This window comes from Accipiter gentilis, chromosome 24 (genome assembly GCF_929443795.1).
Source record: "Accipiter gentilis chromosome 24, bAccGen1.1, whole genome shotgun sequence".
Taxonomy (NCBI): Eukaryota; Metazoa; Chordata; class Aves; order Accipitriformes; family Accipitridae; genus Astur; species Astur gentilis.
Window position 1 is genome coordinate 4,768,560 of NC_064903.1, and position 22,765 is coordinate 4,791,324.

The window sequence follows — 22,765 nt, forward strand, 5'->3', positions numbered from 1 at the left end:
GACTCTGGAGAGGTCCCAGTCGACTGGAAGCTGGCAAATATCGTCCTGTTTTTCAGGAAGGGTAAGAAGGAAGACCCTGGTAATTACAGGCCTGTCAGTCTCACTTCAGTGCCTGGTAAAATTAGGGAGAAAGTTATTCTGGGACTTACTGAAAAACATGCGAGAGAGAATGCAGTCATTGGTCATAGCCAGCATGGGTTCACGAGGGGAAAGTCCTGCTTAAGTAACTTAATTTCCTTTTATGCCAAGGTCACCCATCTAGTTGACAGCAGTAGATGTGGAGTTCTTTTATTTCAGCAAAGCTTTTGATACCGTCTCTCACCGTACCCTTCTGGACAAAACGTCCAGCATACAGCTAGACAAGGCCGTAATACGTTGTGTGAGCAATTGGCCGATGGGTCAGGCTCAAAGAGTTTTAGTAAATGGGGTGACATCAGGCTGGTGGCCAGTCACCAGCGGGGTTCCCCAATGCTCAGGTTTAGGGCCAGTGCTCTTTAATATTTTTATAAATGACCTGGACACAGGAGTCAATTAAGTTTGCTGATGATTCCAAACTAGGAGGAACTGTGGACTCCCTTGAGGGTAGAGAGGCCTTGCAGAGAGATCTGGATAGACTAGGGAGCTGGGCAACCACCAACCGTGTGAAATTTAACAAGAGCAAGTGCAAGATTCTCCACCTGGGATGGGGTAATCCTGGTTACATGGACAAACTGGGGGGCAAAAGCCTGGAGAGCAGCCCTGTGGAAAGAGATCTGGGGTTTTGAGTGGATGGCAAGATGAATATGAGTTAAGAGTGCCCTGGCAGCCTGAAGGGCCAACCGTGTCCTGGGGTGCATCAAGCACAGCACAGCCAGCCGGGCGAGGGAGGTGATCACCCCGCTCTACGCCGCACTGGTGCGGTCCCACCTCAGTACTGTGTGCAGTTTTGGGCACCTCAATAGAAGGAGGACATCAGACTGTTAGACTGTGTCTGGAGGAGGATGACCAAGATGGTGAAAGGCCTCCAGGGCAAGACTTATGAGGAGTGGCTGATGTCACTCGGTCTGTTCAGCTTGGAGAAGAGAGGGCTGAGGGGTGACCTTGTTGCAGTCTACAGCTCCCTCGAGGGGAGCAGGGGACGGGGAGGTGCTGATCTCTCTCTGCTGACCAGCGATAGGACACGAGGAGATGGGATGAAGCTGCATCAGGGGAGGTTCAGACTGGACACCAGGAAAAGGTTCTTCACCGAGAGGGTGGTCAGTCACTGGAACAGGCTCCCCAGGGAAGTGGTCACAGCACCAAGCCCGTCCAAGTCCAAGGAGCATCTGGACGACACTTTTAGTCGTATGGTTTAGTTTTAGGTAGTACTGCGAAGAGCAGGGAGTTGGACTCGATCCTGATGGGTCCCTTCCAACCTGAGACAGTCTATGATTCTAGTCTAAAAAGAATGTAATGCCATTTAATGTAGCTGGGATTATTTTAATAGCAGAATTTGGCAGGCAATTGATACTGATTGTTTAAAAACAGTCCAAAAATCTGTAGTGCTTGTTTAGTTTTTCTCCTAGGTTTTATATAGAGAGTTGGCTGAAGATATGGGACATTCTTAATAAATCATCGTGAGCTTCTATTCCCTCTGCTTCAAGCAACGTAGTAGGCAGCAATTTTTAACAGTTCTGTTTGCTTAAAATATTTTTCATAAGCACTTATGTTGTGATTTATCACGTGAGTCAAGAATGACCCTGACAGCCATGGCGGTTCCCTCCCTGCCCTTGCGCAACTGAAGTTAGTCTTATTCATAACATCAGAAGCACAGAGCTGTTATCGTTAAACATACCACTAGTGCAGTATTTTCGGTGCTACTTACAGCTTCCTGGTAACAGTTCTTGAATTTGCTTCTTTGCTCTTTTCTAGGTACCGTAGTGAGAAGATGACGATGAGCTACACAGAGTATCTTGCCCATCGTCAGCATCATCACTTCCAAAATGGTATTGGGCACCCCCTTCCACCGTACAACCATTATTCCTGACACTGAGCCGCATGACCAGTCACTGGACCTCTCTGCAGACCTCTTCCCAGGAGACCCTGCCCCTTCTTGGTCTAGCTATCTCTATTACTGTACCATTTTATGATGATAGTTTCCGTTGCCATGTTGAGGCTTCTTAGTTGGTTAAGCTCATCATGGCAACGGGAGGGAAAACTGCATTACTACAAAGATCCCATACTTTTTTTATTATTGAGTCACTGCAGATTTTTTTGCAGCATATATAGCCCTTGGGTTTTTTATGAAATTTTAAATTTCTACTTTGTTAACATTGAATGATATCAATCAAGGCTTTCTGTGACTGTGGATGGAAGGAAGAGTTTAAGGATTACAGTTAGGGATGCTTTGCTTAGCAAAAAGGCGTTCATGGCTTTTGCATTAGTAGGTGTGACAGGGAATGAAACATATCAGATTCAGGTATTATACTAGACAATGAATTGCATTTTCATAACGTTCTTAATAATGTTGTGCGTACAATATCTCACCCCCACAGTAAAGATTTTTTTTGTAGCTATGTACATGATCTTCAGATCCAGCACATACAGCCAAAACGTCAAGGCTGACATACAAAATGCTTTTTTGGATGAAGAGAAGCAATTACATGTACAATGAGAGGTGACGTTAACACGGCAGCATTTTCAGAATCAAGTGGTCTAATTGATAGGGCATGACATAATCCAGTAGGCTACCAGATACCTTTGTCTCCCATTTTGTGCTGGGAACCAAGGGCAATCCAGCCCTGTCAAGACTAGTCATAATAATGCATTTGTAATGAGATGATGCCTTTCTGATGATCTCAAATTAGGAGTGACATTCATTTTTAAAAACAGGTTGGTGAGTAGCCAATGTCATATTAGGAAGAAAACGGATTTAGATTTTAGTGCCTTTGACTATGACATAACTATATACTTATATATAAAATTCATAGAAAAAATATAGCAAATATGCCAGACATTCTAGCAAACTATATTGAGTCTGCTCTGGTGTCAGGTTTCTGGGGATTTTTTTTTTTTAAAGTGAGATTTCTTTTCTTTTTTTTTTTTTTTTTTTTTATAGCAAACCTATTTTGGAAAAGAAAAATCCCTGTTTTGTTCTTTCTTCTGCTTTTGAACTTGTTGAGTTTTATCAAGTCATGAATAGTTAGATAACGTTAACTATTGTTTAAAAAAAAAAAAAAAAAAAGAAAAAAGACTGTTGTGAAAGAGCACAGGACAAGTATGCCATAATTTTACATGTTTTCATCTATTGCAGGAATAGTACTTGAGAGCTGTAAGTACTGTGTAATAATTCTGATACCCCTCCACACGGCAGAAGAAAGAAAACTGATCGCAACTTTTTCCTGCTGTAAAAATAGGAATTAGTAAAAGGTATGCGTGGTGTATTTGCAAGCCCAGTTTATGGTAGGAGCTAGCTCCTTGCTCATGTGCCTGCAGAACTCCCACTAATACCTGTTGTAGTTCAGTGCGTATTCTAGGGGACAATACACGCCATCTATTACAGAAAAGACCTTCCTAATATGAGTAAGTAAAACACAGTAAGCAGAAATTCCAGTTATTTTGAATAATGAATGTTTGTAAATACATAGATATATAAAATTCAAATAGATAAAATCAATTAAAATTCAGTTGTTAAAAAAATCAGACTAATTGTAAAAATGTTTCAATAGGGTTTCAAAACCAGATACGGATAAATTATGCTCATCCCTTACGCAAGGTTAGCTTTGCCACTTAATTTCCATGGAGGTTCTTGTAGAAGGTCTCTGGTATTCCTTCATCCACAGCATTTGATGTCCAAATATTAACATTTTCAGTTGTGATGCCTTAATTTATAAGCAGAGGGCCTGAAATTTCAGGAGCCAAAAGATGCCAGCCAGAGGCTGCAAAAATTAATAGATGTTTATACAGAGGCTATTTTGGATGATACTGTTGTCTTGTTTCTACTTGGGGAACACTTTTAAATGGATTAGTCTTCAAGTGGAAATTGTGAACAAGTGGCTACCTGATAGAGTTGTGTTGGTTTTTTTTTCTTGCCCTTATAGGGAAACTGAGCACAAACTGAATCATTCTGCTGCAAAAAAAAAAAAAAAAAAAAAAAAAATGTCATCCAACCCCATCTTTATCTGTCATCTCGTTACAGCATGCTCATGCTTCTGTATGAGCTCATTGTTAGAAGTTTTTTAAAAAGATCTATTATATATAAAAATATATATGTATTGAAAGGTGCTAATCAACCTCAAGCAGGTCACGTGACTGGTCATGCGGATCTAAAATCATATCAGATTTTTTAAAAAATCTTCGATATATGCAGATGTTATACAGAATTTCTTACCAGTGTAATAATGATATACTGATGAATAAACAATCCTGCAGGTTTTTAAGGACAAGGTCAGCAATACTTCCCACCATGGCTTGGGGGAGAAAAGGATAGTTTTGTCTCCTTTTTGTATACAGCATAATGCACAATGCATTTTTGTCTATCTCTTAGTAGCTGTTGCTTAAAAATATAGTTAAAAGGGTGTTATACAAACTGTAAAGGTGTGCTTTTGAAATGAGTTAATGCCAGACCCTTCTGGACCAGAGTTTTGTATCACTCATTAAAAAACTGTTACAGAGTCTGTGGTCAATCAGATTGTATGATATTTTTCTTAAAAGATTGGAATAATCAGTCTATCTACAGTGTTTCTAGGGCACCTACCTCCTCAGCATGCAAGTGCTGAAAATGCTATGGATCGTTTCTGTGTAATTGTAGGTTTATTTGTACAAAACGTGCAGTTCACTGTGACATGCACTGGGACAGAACAGGTCTGTTCGCTTAAAGCTGAGCAACAATTGCTTTCACAAACGTCATTCCCTTGTAGTTATGTTTAGTACCCTTTTAGATATATTGCTGGGTTTAGATACAGACTTTTAAATTTTTTTTGGTCTTAATTTGGGGTACTTTGTAAGAAGTTAAGGTACAACCAAGTAGCTTATTTCACTGTTTAAGTTGGAATGCTAATTTTTATGAGCACTACACAGTTTGCCTTATTCCATTCAAGAGATTGTTGGGGGCTTTTTTAATTCTTTTGCTTAATGTTCCTAAGAACCCTGTTCTGTAAACTGAATTGAGACGACAAAGCTGTAGACTTGACGTGAAACTATTACCTAGTCACGCTTCAAGTGGCCTTCCTTCTGCCTAGACCGCTGTAGCACTGACTGCTCACCATCTCGACCCCAATGCTGATGACAGCAGGGGGAGGCCACGCTAGAGTTCTGACCTCAGATACACTATCGAATCAAGGCAGGCGAATCCATTTGCACACCCTGGCGTTTGTATACGGACCTCTTTACTTGTCTTCAAATGTGCGGGTTTTTAAAATTGTTGTCTGGAGTAGGTTACATCTCTTATGTGTGTTAGATCGAACCAAAGAAGCCTCCAGCCATGCCCAAATGCTGCTCCTAAAGCCTGCCTTCCAGTCCTTACAAAATCCCTGCAGGATTAAATGTGTTAACTTTTTTATTTTTGTACAGTTTCTAACTGATTTTTGCTAGTGATGTTAATTGAATTAAGTTTATTTGGGGAGTCTGAATATCTCCTCCATTTAAATAAACTGGTGACTTTCCTTTTATGTTTAAAAAAGTTTAAAAAAAAAGAAAAAAAGAAAAAAAAAAGAGAGAAACCCAAAGTGTGCCTCTCAGATTTAAGGGTTTCTGGTTACATTTATTCTTAAGACCAGCAATGATTCTTTATATACAAAGATATGTTTTCCTCGTTTTTTATTACTGTTAAAGAATAAATAAAAAATAAAAACCTCTTTCTTTGCTCTGGACCCAGTAATTGCGCTGGTACATAAACGCACTGAGAAAACAAACTTTTGTTTGAAACTTTTGTAACAACTTATGACTGTTTTTGTATATCAAAGTTGATTCTTTTCAAGATATTTGGATCTAGTTTCTAAGTTATTTTAGTGTTTTATATGTTACAAAAAGAATTACTTTAAATTGTTCACCAGCATCTTGAGTTATCTTTAATGCAATGGTGACACACAATGGGCTTAGAGCTACCTGGAGTAGCTTGTAAGGCCTCTGTCTTTTCCTTTCTTAGTAACTTGATTGATTACAATAATATCACAGATTACCTGAACCCCCTTCCTTTATAACTAGATCCTCCTTCCTTCCACATTTAATTGCTATTAGTGTGAAGAAACTGTTGAAATGGGCATTTTAATATAAGTACGGCTTAAAAAGAGAAAAACGGGGAAAAAGCAAAAAAAAAAAAAAAAAATAGAAGGTTATCTGTGGGTCTGTGAGATATGGCTGTGGAAAGATATTGTAGTAGTTTTAACACTATTGTTATTACCTTTTAAATCATTTACCCAATAAAATAAGGAAAAAGAATCACTATTTCTTTTCATGTTTCTCTGCTTAATTGTGCGGCTTGGTCAATTTTTCTATTTAAACGTTTGCACCTAGTGTTAAAGGCTGATGATGTGTTAGAAGTATTTTTCTGTGATTAACTCTGTCTCTCTATTTTGCCTGCCGTAGGAGCAGATTGCGGACAGGTGCATGCAGCTTTCAGTCTAATTCAGAAGCAAGTCACTAAACACTCCAAGTTCAATCAGCATTTATATCAGTTATATCATTATTGATATCAGTATATTTATCAGTATTCATATCAGTTCAGTTTTGTACTTTTTATGTCTAACTTTAAACATGGAATTTTGTCCAGGCTTGGGCTCCTTATTCTCCAGGAGGGGGAAGTGGTTTTAACCTTTTGAAGCAAAACTTTGTTGCAGAACCAGTTACACTGGTGTAAGGACACATTGCCTATGCTACTTGTAGCAACATTATTCAAGGGAGTAATGTGGCAAACTGTATCAAAGAACATCTTCAAGTATCGCCTAAAATAATTTCAGTACATTTTCTTCATATTTACACTTACAGCAGTAGGTGTGATTTTAAAGAATATCGAGGCTTACTTTGCCATGAGGGATTTCTTTATCTTATCTTGCATACCGTACCTAGCTAATGTGGAGACTGTCACGTTGATATAATTTTTATGGAAAAAAATTACAGTGCAGAGTTTGCACTGACAGGGAGGAGGTTTTTTTCCCCCTTCCCCAAAAACTTTTAGTCTTAACACAGTGGGGCCGTTTTTACATTGTTTTACTTGAGCAGAGCCAAAGAGAACAGCACACCAGCACCTTTATTTCATTATGGCAGTTTTCAGTGTCCCTGCAGTAACTCCAGCTTGGTAGCAGAGTTTCCCGGGGTGTTGGTCAGTGGGTGAGGAAGCCTCGGCAACCCTCTGCGTCGGTACGGACAGCTGTGCTGACACCAGAGAGACGGGAAGGAGCGTCTTCCTGTGAAGCCACAAACCTGCAGTCCAGCCGATGACAAAACAAAGTACCCGGACAGGTAAAACTGACTTGGAGAATTCTGCTCCCTGAGCCACATTCTTAGTGCACTGAGAGTCTGAGTTAAAGGGAATGTATTATTTATTTCCTCTGTAGGGTAATTCCTGAGACAAAGCAAGAAATTTCTAACATCTCCCTGGAATTCAGATCTGATTTTAGAAGTGCTTTTGTTTGCCTTTAACTAATTCAATACTAATAGATCTCCTGTCTGTAGGTGCAGAGTCTTTAAAAACAAACCAATAAAAGCTATGTAACCTTTACAAGTTGAAGATTGATGCGGCCATTACTCTACTTGCTTTGAAGGCTTGATTTAGAAGATTAAAAAAAACAAACCACAAAAAAAAACCCCAAAAAACCCCAAACCTCTGAAGGGAAAACCTGCCTCAGTAAATAGCTTCCATTGTTTTAGTATCTCACAGATTTGGTATCGTTAGTCTGAATTGGGTAAAACCCACCTAAAACTCACAGTCCATTGAGATGTATAGCTAGTTAAAACTGCTACCAAAAGTTCCCACTCTTCTTGCTATTTTAGCTAGCTATGGAGTTATCACACCATAAAAATCAAACTAGCAAAATAGTACCAAGATGTTTCAGAGGTGGAAACTTGCTTATTGGTATTAAACAATGAAAGACTGACTTCACAATTGGGGTTATAGAGAGATGCAAAGGATAATTAGCAATGCCTGAAAAAGGAAATTGCTTGCAAATTCATCTCAGCTTTCCATAAAGCACTTCATACTAGATTTCTACTTAAGCTGTTGTATCAGTCTTTAGACTGTTCAAGAGAAATTAAGCTGGAGAATTGGTTCTGTTCCTCAGCTGCATGAAAACTTAAAACTTCTATAACATATATAATAATACAGGTGGGCAGATCCAGTACGTTCTTTTTGCAGGAACAGTATTTGCCAGGAAACTTCCACAATGAAATGAATACCTGCTTGTCTGAGATGTACTGGCTCACAACATTACTGCAGTCTATTTAAATGTATTTTTAATTACAGCCAGATTCTGAAGTGCATTAAAACGACTTTGCCATCACCTATGGTGTAAGATTGAGTTCCTTAATTACAGTAGCTTTCTGAACAAAGTTTTGAGCTAAAAACCTCTGTACATGTTCCATGATCTTCTACTAAAGTGACATAGAACAGGAAATAAAAGACGCCTGCCAAAGTCATGGCAAGAACAGCAGAAGAAGCGTAAAGAAAGCATCATAATACTATAATGCTGTTTCCTGAGCTCTTTACCTGAAAGACATGGACAGGGAATATTTAAACAGTGATTAAAGGATTTATGATGTCCTACAGTGAGGTCTGCCAGTAAACTCAGGCTTGGGTCATGTTGATTGACAGATCACAGGCACAGGTTGTACTTAAATGCTTAAAACTTCCAGAAATCCTGGTAATCATTGTTCTCACTTACAGAAACTGCTATGTGCAAAGTGGACTACATCTAGCAGTACAGACTGCTTGACAGGAGACTCCATATTCTTATCTGATTTGATGATTAGCTATCAATTAAAGTCCTTCTGTGACTCTAACTGTAAATACTACAAATTGAAGTGGAAAGCCAATTTTGGTTTTCCTATCTGGTTTTAAAAAGTCTTAAGCAAGACAGACTCGGTGCCTGGCACAATTAGAATGATAACAACTGTACAGTATCCATTAAAATGCATTTATTTATTTTAATTCAAAGGTTTAACAACTATTTGCCCAGTGATCTGGACTTAGGGCACAACAACAAAAAAGAACATCAGACCAAAATACAAAAACAAGTACACAAATTGCCCCTTATTTGTAAATGTTACCTCATAACCAAGTTTTAGCACATTAAAAAGTTTACAAAATTCATAACACTCTTACAAATTATTCAGAACTAACAGCATATGTGGCAGTTGAGCCTCTCCACATCCATCCTTGCCCTTGCCGTACCATTCTGTGCCTGGATAACGCCACGGTTGAACTAGAGGGTAGGGGAACTGGAGCTGCACGTTTCCAAAGACCGCTGTGTGCTTCAGCCCAGTGCCTGAGCAACTCCCGGCACAGTCTGGTTGGCGAGAGGGGTGTGGGTACGCTCGCTGTTCTGCCTGCTGCGTCCTCTGCAGCATTGAGATAATGACTCAGTAAATGCAGAAATAATTTAAAAAAAGTACAAAATTGACCCTGAAGAAAAAAATAAAATCATTTAAAAAAACGGCTTGGCTTTGACTAAGTTACACTAAAAGCTGCAAGACATTTACAGCAATATCACTTTCGAGTACGAGATCACAAAAATCAACAGATTTGTTATGAGTCTTGTCACTGTAAAAATGAAAACATCAAAGTTGACCTGTCTGCCTGCAGAAACCTTTCGCCTCCTAACAGGGCTGACATGCCCTCTTCCTAGTTTTTGGCTTTTTCAGAGCTTTGTTAACTATTAGGACTAATTGAATTGCTAGGAATCCACCTCTAGTGAAACAATTGCAACAGTGAGGAAAAACAGCACGTCTATATTTTCCATTAGCTATAGATGCATAGAAAACAAATGCCTGTGGTGTTTAGATGCAAGACTGACTTAGAACATAAAAGTACAGTAATTTAACAGTTGCAAGTAGCCATTCCTGAAAGAAAAACTAAACTGGGCTTTACAAAATGATATCAAATATACAGAAATATCAAAACCCTGATTGTGGCCAGAAACAGATGGATAAATCTACAATGAGGTACTCTATAACCTTAAGGTACGCGAATGGACTGACTTCCTTGCTTATAAGCAGCATTTGTCAAGCCCTAAGAAGCTGAACGAAAACCAAGTAGAGCGGTGTGGTCATAGACTCTGGCTTTTCATTGATTTATACAAGAACGGTTAAGAGCTGTTAATTTTCACCCTTCAAAAGAAACAAGATGCAAATTCTTCTTTGGTGCTTAAATAGGAGGAAGTTAAACAGATACAGCTCAAACACTGTGTACGGTGTCTGAATCCTTGAAAAATAGTACTGCATGTATCCTGGACAGCTAAAGCCTTGGCACAATAATCTCAATATTCACAGGCTGAATTGCCAGATGTGGTGGTGGGTGTAGAAATTCTGCTAGCTCGCTTTTCTGCTTTAGAGGGCTACTTACTCTGAGGCTGCATAAACAAACCGATCGGTAAACAAGTTTATTGTAGTTACTAATGCTTCATTTATGTGTACATTGGGAGGTACATTTAGACAGTCCCTGGCAGTAGGAGCAATCAATTTCATTTCTCCTTGTTTATTTTGTTTGAAGTGCCTACAGTACTAGAAATTAGGAGAGCAGAAGGCTCTGGTCAGACACCTTAATACATACCAACTTCTCCGTGAAGTCTAGGCATTGGCACTGCACAAGAATTTTTTCTGGTATTGTGCCTGACTTGCTAGTGGACAGCAAATCAGTCCGCTTCAGGGTGAGATTTTACAGTCGGCTTAAGCTGCTGCTGAAAGGAATAGTTTGTCTGGCTATCTGGTTCCCCTCCTGCTCTGCCCCATAGCTATTGCTAACGTTTTCCTAACTGTTAGTACTGTGGCAAAAGATTTAGGAACATTTGACCAGGGAGGACTCGGACTACCCTTTCAATTGTACATTGCACTGCTGCAATGTAAAAACTCATCACCAGGTACTGGGCAACAGCTTCACGTTATCTTGACATAGATCATGCGCATAATACCACAGGAGAGAATGTCAATTAGCTTTCAAGGATAGCAGTACAGTTTTGTTCTTTAATTTCCAGCATAAATAAGTATAAAAGCAACCAAAGAAATCATCCATATAGCATAACTGCCTATGAAACAAACCAATCAGGGAAAAGAAAATTGGCCTCTGCCAGGGCAGAGAATAAAGACCTCCTATGGAGATTAAGTATTCGTCTTACCCAGTCAGACCAATATCCTGCACATTGAACAAGGTCTGTCTGATGCGTATTCCAAAGAGATACCAGAGACAGCTGAGGAATAAAGGCTGGGAAGTTCGATGACATTAGCTTCAGAAGTCCATTCCCCTTCTGCTCCCACTCTGACCTGTTCTTCACCTGCTGTGAAGCTTGTGTCTCAGCTATGCTGATACCGTTTCTTGTGGTGCCATACCATAAACCAAAATGAAATAGTACATTTTAAAAGCCTTACTTTGGGGCCCCTCACTACAAGACAGACACTGAGCTGCTGGAGCGAGCGTGTCCAGACAAGGGCAACGAATCTGGTGAAGGAGCTAGAGCACAAGTCTTACAAGGAACGGCTGAGGGAACTGGGGTTGTTTAGTCTGGGGGAAAGGAGGCTGAGGGGAGCCCTTATCGCTCTCTACAACCACCTGAAAGGAGGTTGTAATGAGGTAGATGTCAGTCTCTTCTCCCAAGTAACAAGCGACAGGACAAGAGGAAATGGGCTCAAGTTGTGCCAGTGGAGGTTTAGATTCGATATTAGGAAAAATTTCTTCACCGAAAGGGTTGTCAAGCACGGGGACAGGCTGCCCAGGAAGTGGTGGAGTCACCACCCCTGGAGGTATTTAAAAGATGTGTAGACGCGGTGCTTAGGGATGTGGTTTAGTGATGGACTTGGCAGTGTTAGGTTTATGGTTAGACTCCATCATCTTAAGGATCTTTTCCAACCTAAATGATTCTGTTCTATCTCAGCCAGCTTCACTGATACTGTACAACAAGCAAAGAAGCAACAGCTTACTGTCAAACAAAAGCTGAAGGTTCCACTGCCTTCCCTCCCACCTGCCTCCAACTGCACCATTCAACTCTTTTACAGCAGCTCCAATACCTCCAAAATCCTTACTGGGTGCAGTAGTTGGTTTACCTCTCTGCTTTTTTGCCAAATTTCCTTCTTCAGTTAGCCATTTTAGCAACTTAAATTGGTACAGAAGAATTCAACAAGCTCCAGAACCTGAACAGGTAAGGTCTGGAAGGGGAATAGAAGTGTCCCATTGGTTTTGATGAGCAATTGTGTCAGCATACTCCATGTTCTGAAATTATGCCTGAAATTTCTACCATGACTCAAAACAACTGGACCAGCGTAACAGAGAAAAAGCGTGAGTCACAGCACAGTGACAGAAACAGACTTCTGTGGTACAGGGTGGGAGGGAAGGCAGAAGCAATCACTTACAGTGGTTCTGCTATCAAAGTGAATGGTACAAGTGGTACAACTGCACCAAGAATGCTTTCATCCAAATTGCCCCAGGGACTTCCCTCAGGTAGCTATATTTAACATTGCCATTCCTGCTACTGAATTTTAAGTCAGTCGGAAGAGCTCACAAACTTTGCCTGCAAAGCAAACAGCCTGCACTGAGACACCTGAGCTTATTTAAATGCTCCTGCAGTCTTAATTGACCAGAGGCAGTCAATGGTGGCAAATAGCAGCTGCTTTATACTTGTTTAGAATGCCCTGAAGCATATGACTATAGACAGGAAATGTTGTAGTTAAAAAAAAAAAAAAAAAAAAAAGCCTGCTACTGTGACGTAACTCAGAAATTTTCCCAGTAGCTACAATATTCTGAAGAAAAAATAAAGCAACAGGAAAGATTCTTAAAAAAACCAAAACGTCAGTGAAGTTAAGCAAATAATAATGTGAAATAGTATTTGCAAAATTTGGCTAAAATAATTCTATTGTAATACCAAACATTCCTTCTAAACAGGACTGAATTCAACGTAAGGCATTTTGCCAAATTCTTAAGTAAATAAATAAACCATGATACACTTGACAGTAACTATGGGGAGGGAAGAATCACTGTCGATTTCATTCAGCTATTCATAGGAGATGAAGTATATTAATAGGGGGGACGCTTTAACATCCAGCACTGCATCTTAGCATCTCCCAGCAACATCCTGTATTTCACCACGAAATACTGAATCTGCTGAAATAAATAGCAAAAATTTCTATCACTCCAGCAGCTAATTAAGTGGTCTTCCAAAGACAGATTCAGGCCTTCAGTACCAATGCCTTCATTCTTTAGGCCCCACTCCACAAATACTTAAGTAACATATGCCCAGCTTTACTGAGGCAGCAGTGAGACTACTTGATGAAATTCATTATGTACTTAGACATTTGCAGGATCAACAGCTGACAGTTAACTCCGTATGCTGGCAGTTCTTATTACCAGGTGCATAGCTTTCTCAGGCTGAATTCTGATTAAAAAGACAAGGAGCCATACAGTCTGTATAACTAAGACTAGCTATACATGTTTGATGGATAGTTTAGGTATATGTCACATGTTCTCAAGTTGTGAGAGTACAGTATATTTATTATGTATATATATACACAGCAAGGAATGGAAGAAAGCCAGGAACCAGTGTGTAAATTAGAATGTGGGACTATATTTTGGATTGAGGTGTACTTTTTTTTTTAATTATATGGAATAAAAAATATTCCAAGTAGCCATTGGTTCCCTGTCCAATGAAAATTTTTCTATTTTAAGAAAAAAAAAAAAAAAAAGTCAACCACTTCTCATTCTTACTTTGCCTTCTTGAGGTATAAATGACTGTACCTTAACTTCAGAACCTATCTTCAGGTGATCCGGCTGGAGGAGGTATGGTTTTGTTTTATCTTACAAGTCACAGCTTTGACAACACAATGAATCTATAAACTGCAACAAACTTTTGTACAACAAAATTCCTATACCCCTGAAAGACAACAGTCTGCATAATAGACTCACAGTTAACTACCTGGAGGAACACACTCAAGATTTCCCGTCACTCTGCCCACCAGTTTCTCCTCTAGCCTTGGAAAATTTGAACAGGTACACACAGTTTACTATTTATCATTCTGCCTATCTACATCCTGTTGTCCACAAGACATGTTGACAGGAAGATTTAGTCATACTAGTAAACTGGAACACTTTCTGCTCAGTAGAGGCCTGCACTGATTTGACTTTTTATATCTGTATTTTAAAATCAGTATACAGAATGTATTAGAGCTGTAGAGACAGAACATAGTTTCATTTTGTTTCTTCACTAACCACTCTACTGAGTGAAGATCAGTGTTAGAACACAGAGGAGGAATGTTTCAAAATTTTAGTAAGTAAAAAAGGAAAACTGATGTTTACGTTGGACATTGTATCTCCACTCCCTCTCCAATCTAAGCTAAGTGAAAAAAACATTTTTGTTCCAAGTCAGGTCAGAACAGTGGATGAAATACGTTATCATAGCTTATACGTAACATGGTCTTTTGAAATTATTTCAACATGGTGTTTTTCCACTCACTCAAATAAAAGCATAACCAAAGCATCAAGATCTGATGAGACTTAGCCAGATAGATATTTATCCACAGCAGCTTAGAAATCAAGTAGTCGCTTAAAAAAAAAAAAAAAAAAAATTTTTTTTTTAATGAGTTATTGTTCCCCAACATTTTCAACCAGCTTAAAGAAAATACAGTAGAACCTCACTGTTTTGCACTTGCAACTGGGAGATTAGGTGTACATCGTTTCACTTTGACCATTTTGCAACCTTCAAGTGCTAAGAGTTAAGCCAGGATGATGCATTTCAACGTGTGTTCTGTTCACATTACTGGAGTGTTGTAATTCAGCTTTATTTCCTATCCTATGATATAAGCGTACTTCTATTTAATAGAAAATAAGTCAAAACGAGGTAGCATTGCCACTCTCTTTGCTGGAATGTGGACAGATCCTGGCCTAATTTTAAACTGTAGCTTAGCAAGATTCTACTGTAATCTACACAAAATGTATAAAACATGAACCTTTTCCAGAATAAGGCCACTAATTTTGCCATTGGCAATAGGCAGTGAGAAACAGCAGTTAAAAAACCCCTCACTTGATTATAGAGGTGTTTTTGAGGCATTAAACTGTGGGGAGAAGTATAAACACATTGTCGTCTCATCCCTCCTCTTTGTTTTCCAGTATAAGTATCTCTGCTTCCTGTATGTATACTACATCGCGGGGAGAAATTTCAGTCTATTTTCTTAGCTGGGAGTCTAAGCAAGTCCATGCTACATTTAAAGATGGGGACAGCACTGTAAAACAGTAGGATTACAAGTTTCCCATGAGTCATGGTCATGACAGTCTGATGTCCAGATGCCCAGATTCGATACCAGGGCCCATAAAAAGGATCTGAGACGGCTGGGCACAACATGTTGTTCAAATTCACTTCTGTAACCTGAGAAAGTGACAACAAATTTATAAATTAATAGTATTTTTGTGTTGCACTGATTCAGACACCTAAAATGGTAATTTTGAAAATACCATAATAATCAAAAATGTTTAGGTGGCACTCCTTTGTTCAACACAAATAGGGCAGCTTTCAGAAGGAAAGCAGGTCCAAATTCAGTTGTGCGCATTTAATAGGTGGATTTATGCAGGTATATAATCAATTTATGAAATATTTTACCAATGCTTGTGAGATATGAGATACAAATGCCCATTAGATCATGCAATTAAAAATTTGCATGCAAGTAGTCTTATCCATATATAGCGGGATGTTTTGAAAAACTAGTCAGTGTTTTTACTTTGAATGTACTTGCAAACTATCCATTTATTAACCTCTATTTACTTACCAATCCCAGAATCTGCAAGATGCTAAAATGATACACAAACATAAACCCCGTGGATAAAAGAGCCCACCAGAAATTGCAGAGTGGTTCTGGAGTGTAGATACCTTGAAAAGAAAGGAATACATTAGTATTCAGCTGAATTGCTGTGTCCATCAAACACTCATGAATAATCCTCTCTTCTGCTCTGTGGATGTTAGGGCATCTGGCTTTAGCTGATAACCTACTCAATACCATTATAGTAATTAACATTTGAGAGCCTTACTTCTTACCTGGAGCGTCCTGCTCAGTTTGTTCCCTCCTTCTGGTCCAGCAGTAAAATGTACAATATGTTACCTCATGAAGCTTGCCTATTTTTCACCAACACCAGTGATTTGTACTGCATTCTTCCTTCTACCACAGAAGTACTAAATGATTTTAAAATACAGTAATGGTATACAATGAATCTTCAAAAATCAGGTTATTTATACTTAAACACCTGCCTCTTATGGGGGCTATGACTTCAGCATGCACAGAACTAACCTAGGTAGTGGCAGTTCTTGCACAGCACTGTATTAGAACATAGCCTAATTACCATTTCCTAGTTTTTAATAGTTTAACAACTATTAAAAAGTAACTTGCACCAATAAAGCCTAGGAACAGAAAAGCCGTATAAAGTGGTCAATCCATTAATGACAGACTGTACTTTTAAATGAAAACTGCTGTGGAGGTATTTTCAGATATACACTACAAACAATTTTATAATCAGTAGATATTACAGATACTGTAAAGGTTTTTTTTCCCCTTCAAATGAAGTAGCAGATATCACATTATTCCTGGGTTCACCTTTCTCTCTCTCCTCCTGAAACTAGGTTTTGTCAATTTACTGACAAAACACAGTATCACGTGATCTAGAATATACCAAGGCAATCAGATCTAATAGAATCACCCTTAGATAGAAGACTGTTTCTGGAATTAAATATTCAAACATCATATGGTGAGAACAAAAAGAGTTTACAGCGTTCTCAACACTCTTACTAGCACACATAAAAATTTCAGTGTAAGATATGGGGAAAAATACTATTTTCCTTATGACTTTAATAACTTAACCTAGGGGCAAAAAAAAGATGCACCATGTCATGCTGCTCAGCTGCTATAAGAAGTTGTAGAGTTTCAGATGATTGTATAAATACGCTGGCATTTTTTATCTGCCTTTGTCTGCTCTCTGATCCATTAGATATTATTAAATATTGGAACATGTATCCAGTACTCAAAGGATAGCTTACAGCACAGAGTGCAATATTCATATTAGCCTTTGCTAGCTAGCACATTCAGTAATTACCAGGAAGTAATTGGAAGTAATTACAGACTTCAGCATATACTGTACAGGGCTACTGGGAACTAACTACACATGCATAGCTAGCTATGACAGAACTCACCAGACTAAAGCTGGTATGAGTATGCCTATGTATGGTGTCATATGTAGATAAAGGCAAATAACTGCTGTTAACTTGCTTTACGACACCACCGTATAATGGTACATCCTGTCTCAGGTTTAAAATCCCTAGAGCACTGCTTTCTCAATCCCTGTTGCCCTTTTACAATTCTTTCCTGCACAGTTTTCTTCCATAGCTTGTACCCATCATGCCAGTTCAGATTGATTTTGCAGTAGCTACCTGAAATAATCTAATTTAGATATAATTCTGTGAACGTTACAATTTCAAAATTACCTACGCTTCATTGTCTAAACCTGTACATCTATTCATTGTCCACTCAAAATAACATAGCTATTCTCTTGCTAGTCAACAGAGATTAAGGAATTGATTGTATGCTTGAATGACAGCAGCACATATGCACTCCATATATCACTCACTGACTTTAATGAGCAGCAATATTAATGTAATTACCCGAGATACAACGGCACACCATGTTTCAGTAAGCAAGCTGTGACTCGGTGCAACCGTGATAAATATGAGCAGAGAAGCTACTCTGAAAGCATAACGCAGCTAATAAGATTTCTTATCCAGTGGGAAGGTGAAGGTCAGAAGAAGTGTCTGAACTATAAGCAAAACCCAAAGGTAAAAGTGAACTCTACATGAGTAACTTTAAGTGGAGTACTCTACAGGTAAAGGGAAAAAAATTCACAGCAGTCTAATTCTTCGAATGTACTTAGCAAGCACAATTTAAGAGCTGGTATCCTATTTAGAAAATGGTACAGGAGACTTTACTTAAATAGCAATGATATTCATTAAACTCCACTGCTGGAAAACATCAGATACATGATACCACCTTGAATATGGTTTTTCATTACAGAGAGCAAGAGAAGCAGCAGCTAGCCTTGGTGTCAGAGTTCAGGAGACCATGGCTCTATTTTTGGCTGCACCAACTTTAAGTGACCTGGTCAAGCTATACAGAAAGTCTTTGTGCTCCCTGCTCAGCTGTAGAGCAAAGAAAACATCATTTGACTTGCAAAGGTTCTTTGTGTTGTCTTTGCAGTTTTAGGTGCATGTTTAACCTAGATGCAAAACACAAAATAAAATTTAAATAAGCTATCTAAAACAGCTCCCAGGAACTGGCAGAGAGTAGCACTATACCGAATTTGGTTTCGCATAAACTCGCCTGGTTGGCAGTTGCCTGTGTTATTTCAGAAGTATTTGACAAAGCCCGAGAACAGATGGTAGTAGTCTAAAGAGGTAAACATTCAGAAAAGCCAGAATCCAGAGACCTTCATATCTGGGGGACTTACAGTGCAGGTAGTATATAAACACTAAAATAGACAAGTGAACCCAGCTATGAAACAAGACTGGAGGGAGAAGGCAGTCATTAAAAGTGGACTAAGGAAATTATACAAGATGACAAAACAGATCAGTGGCATAATTTGGCTTTGAACCCAAGCTTCTCATGTCCAGCTTCAATCTAGTCAGGGAATCATGTTTCAGAAGTCACTTAGGTGAGCTGTTTGGGTCCCTCCAGCAAAGAATTTCATACTGCTACATCCTCTCTCTGTTGCAAAACTTCAAAAAAATGTATTAGCAACTCTCACCCTCTACAGACTTTTGATCTTGCTTTATATAGAAAAATCCCTCCTTGCTAGAGTTTGCAATTCTGAAAATAATAGTGAGATTTTCAGCAGTAACATTATTTTGGACATCAAGGGACAAAAAGGAAACAACAACCTCCACATGAAAACATTTCAGAGAGCTCTGGATTCCCAAGTATGCTTTGGGAAACTCATTTTAAATTCATACCTGGGATAATTTTCTGTGCATTTCTCATTAGATAAATAATCACTACAGATTTTATTACTCTACAGTCCTGCTATTCAACAGATGACTGTATAACAGAGCCATGTGGTCTATTTTCTGTAGTACAGTCTGTTAACAGAAACATACAAACAGGAGAACTGAGACCCAGCTGAGTGGTTGTTCGAATGGCCTGTGTTGGCTTTGGCAAAAGCTACTTGCTGCTTACGTAGAAAATCAAGTTCAATAGGTAGCAGTGAGTTTCACCCTCTATTCACTAAGGATCACAGGCAATTCTTATATGTTAAGCACTTTCGAAAATTTAATCCAACTGCCAGTCTGGCACTAATCTCATTCTCAAAAATGCTCATGCCCCAGACAGTTGAGACCGTTCCAAATCAGGGTCATCCAAGTAGGCCGTATATTTGCTCTTGTGTTGAAATAGCACGGCAGTGGATATTTCACTTTAAATTAAGCTTCATTATTTCAATAGCATCGATAGAAAAGTTTTCATATAGATTGAAGAGTTTGCGGTTCATCATCTGCTTCTGCAACAAGAATTTGTTGACCTTGAACATGCCAAGTGGTTAGTTTTGCCATCTATGAAATGGAAGTATGGCTTTAAAAATCAACAAAGTGACTCAATTTCTTTTATACTGCTTCCCCCCCGTAGTGTCTTGTGCTAATTCTAGTATTCTTGTAAACTATTACTTTTATTTAAAGTTCTCAAAACATAGGCTTGTAAAAATTTGAATGCAACTTAACAGAAGGTAATACTCCTTGTGTATTTGTGAGACATAATGCAGGAGAAGACTACTCCTCTGTTCGAATCAGAACCTAAATATAGTACAATTTTTTAATTTAGTAGGGTGTTAAAATAATCTCTTTTTCCTAATTAATGTCTGGTTTTCATTCCCACTACATTTGATAGACCTTTACCAGTTTTCCAGCCCAGCACACTCTCCTTCACAATTACAGGTAGACCTCCTTAATCCAAAACTCAGACCAACTATTACCATTCCTTCATTTTCAAGCTTATAAAAATGTGAGGGCAGATTTATTTCCATTTTATTTTCCTTGATCAAAGGGTTAATTCTAGTTGTGTGGCCTATTGAGCTAGCCTAGAGACCAAACTTCCTTTCCAGAGGAAAACAGGAAAAATGTTCTCAAGAGGATGAGCCTGAAATCCAGTTTCCCCTACAGCTGTTCTGAATCTACGTGTAGATTTCAAAATACTACCTTATGCCAGAAGATTTCCATTTCCCTCAATGCCAGCTAGTCTCATCAGAATCGGCTCAGACAGGAGTCTTATATTACCTGCTCCTCTCAGGAACCATTTTTTATATTCCATAAAGAAGCAGCAGCAGTTCTTCCTTCATATAGTAGTAGTTCCCCAATATACTGGTACATATCCTTCTAAACTTCTCCATCTCCTGGTAAGGGAGAGAAGTCTTTAACAGACCTTGGGCCCACTCAGAGAATGCCACATAAACATCCTTCTTTAGTTTTAAGTGTTTCATAATAGGCCACCATAGTTTCAAAGGAAATGTAACTGCCCAGTGCATAAGGCTCAGAGGGTCACACAACATAAGACATACATGTCCCCTCTTCTTCCTCTCCAGCTCTCTTAAATCATCAAATAAGATTATCCTGAAACCATCAAGCTACATGAGAGACTGCAGCATGAGCCTGCAGCCAGAGCAAGGGCACACACCTCCAGCTGATGGCACCCTGCTGCTCAAGGTGCCATAGTACACGCACAGCTGCACAGTGAAACCAACACTTATGTCAAATACATGGGATTCAGGAGGTAGAGAAAAGCTGGACTCACAACATAGAAGCTGCTAGCAGGACAGTAGGAGAATAACACACAAGAGTTGACAGGTCTCCAAATAATTAAGACTTTCAGAAAAAGAGCTATACTGCGCATTATCAAGTATTTCAACGAGGATGGAGATAAACTAGATTTATGACTATGTAACTATATTCAAATATATAGTGATTTTTTTTTTTCCTGAATTACTACTAAGGTATGTAATAAAGCCTGCTTTATAACTCCATTTAAAAGCTAAAGAAAGATGCAGCTAAATACAGGTAAGTGTCACAAAGTGGGGAAGTGCCTGAGAAAGGGTACAACAGTTAGAAATATCTTTAAATATGGTACTCCCTCACTCTTGCCAGCAAGTCCTAACAGCCAACGAAAAGCACAAGTTCAGATCTGCAATTGCTTTAATTGCGCTTTCCTAGTTTACAGCCACAGGAAAAATGATCCTTTCGTCTGTACTTGGTATCTGTGTTCTACATCTTACAACATAGCCCAGCTTCTCATTAGGTAAGAAACACTGCAGTGCCCTTAAGAAAGCTGGCTATACAGAGCTGCTTCTGTCAATCTATCTGAAGTGCGACAGAGACATGCTCCATGAAAGGGGAAAAAAGTAAAAAAACAAAACAAAACAAACCATCAACCTCTACTGACTTTCTGACAATGCCATAGAGCTTCATCTCTTCTGATACCACTCTTGAAGACACTTAGATCAAAAAAGAAAAGGGCTTTATGACTTGAGTCAGAGAGACAGTTTCTTTATTGCTTATAAAGATACAGCACTTGCCTTATAAGCTGAAAATTCTGACTCTACTCCCAACAAACAACTCACCTACTTAATTATTTAGGGTGTGTATGTCTGTCCACTTGTGCACAGCTGTACAACAGTGAATCAGCTCTTAAAATACACGGGGCCAGACCACAGGACTGTCCAGAATTTACAAGGCCATTACTGTCAGTTATTGGCTCCAAAAGAAGATTCCCCCCGCTCAAAAATAATACAACCAAATCAATTTACTTCCTCAACAGTTGTGGACAACCTGCATTTGAATTGTGAATTTTGAGAATCTGCATAGCCATTTGGACAGAGTGGATGCTGGAGACTATCTCCCCCTGCAGGCTAACGTGTCAGTGACACCACTACAAAGGCCTCTGATCAAGCAAACATGATACCCTGTAACTTCAGGTACAGGTGTTCATACATCAAATTGCTCCTAAAAGTGACAAAATCCTAAAAAAACCTCAACATCAACATCCTTTTCTACTTCATTAAGTTATTAAGTCAACTCAATAATGCTGGGGATCTCAAAACACAAGGAAGATTATCTCCTGAACTCCTCTGCTAGAGAGCTGCTACAAATTAACCCTTATTTCAAACTGTTGTGGAATGCTATCATTTGCTCACAGCATTCAGGAAATAACAATTCCATTTTAATTAAATTTCAATACGATCTGAAGCTCTGAAATAAGGTGCACATCTAATCTTGTCAAATCCATCAGAAAATCTGACCAAACTAGCTTAAGGACGACAGTCAGAACTGTGAGTCTCTAAGGCTGATGCAGGGCAAACTAATATTTTTTTCTTTATGTTAAGAGTATACAGTTAGAAAAACTCAGTTGTCCTGACCACCACTGGAGGTCTCTAATACCTTGATCTTAGAAGGTCAGGTTAATGCACTGTTGAAATAGTTGAGACATTACACTTCCTCGGCTGCCGTCTCCCTAAGCCTCCTACCAGTAATCTGTATCCCAGTAGTGTAAAGTGTAATTATCTGAGCATACTCATATGCTTCAGAAGACCAGCTTGGTTGTAAATGAA

The 22,765-nt window shown here is 38.9% G+C and overlaps 2 protein-coding genes across 4 annotated transcripts in view; one reads left to right on the forward strand and one right to left on the reverse strand.

Annotated features, from left to right (window-relative positions):
- The window catches only part of AMMECR1 (AMMECR nuclear protein 1), an 80,551-nt gene extending 74,913 nt beyond the window's left edge, over positions 1 to 5,638 (forward strand). For 2 of the 3 annotated variants that reach the window (XM_049827830.1, XM_049827831.1), the window contains one exon: positions 1,891 to 5,638. In XM_049827830.1, the coding sequence (XP_049683787.1) occupies positions 1,891 to 2,005 (115 nt within the window). In that variant the 3' untranslated portion in view covers positions 2,006 to 5,638. The remainder of the gene's footprint in view (positions 1 to 1,890) is intronic. The other variant, XM_049827829.1, reaches the window with a different exon arrangement.
- A 3,434-nt stretch (positions 5,639 to 9,072) lies between these two features.
- The window catches only part of TMEM164 (transmembrane protein 164), a 45,873-nt gene continuing 32,180 nt past the window's right edge, over positions 9,073 to 22,765 (reverse strand). The window contains exons 6-7 of the mRNA XM_049827832.1: positions 15,910 to 16,010; positions 9,073 to 15,512 (exon numbers count right to left, since the gene is read on the reverse strand). Of these exons, the coding sequence (XP_049683789.1) occupies positions 15,306 to 15,512; positions 15,910 to 16,010 (308 nt within the window). The 3' untranslated portion in view covers positions 9,073 to 15,305. The remainder of the gene's footprint in view (positions 15,513 to 15,909; positions 16,011 to 22,765) is intronic.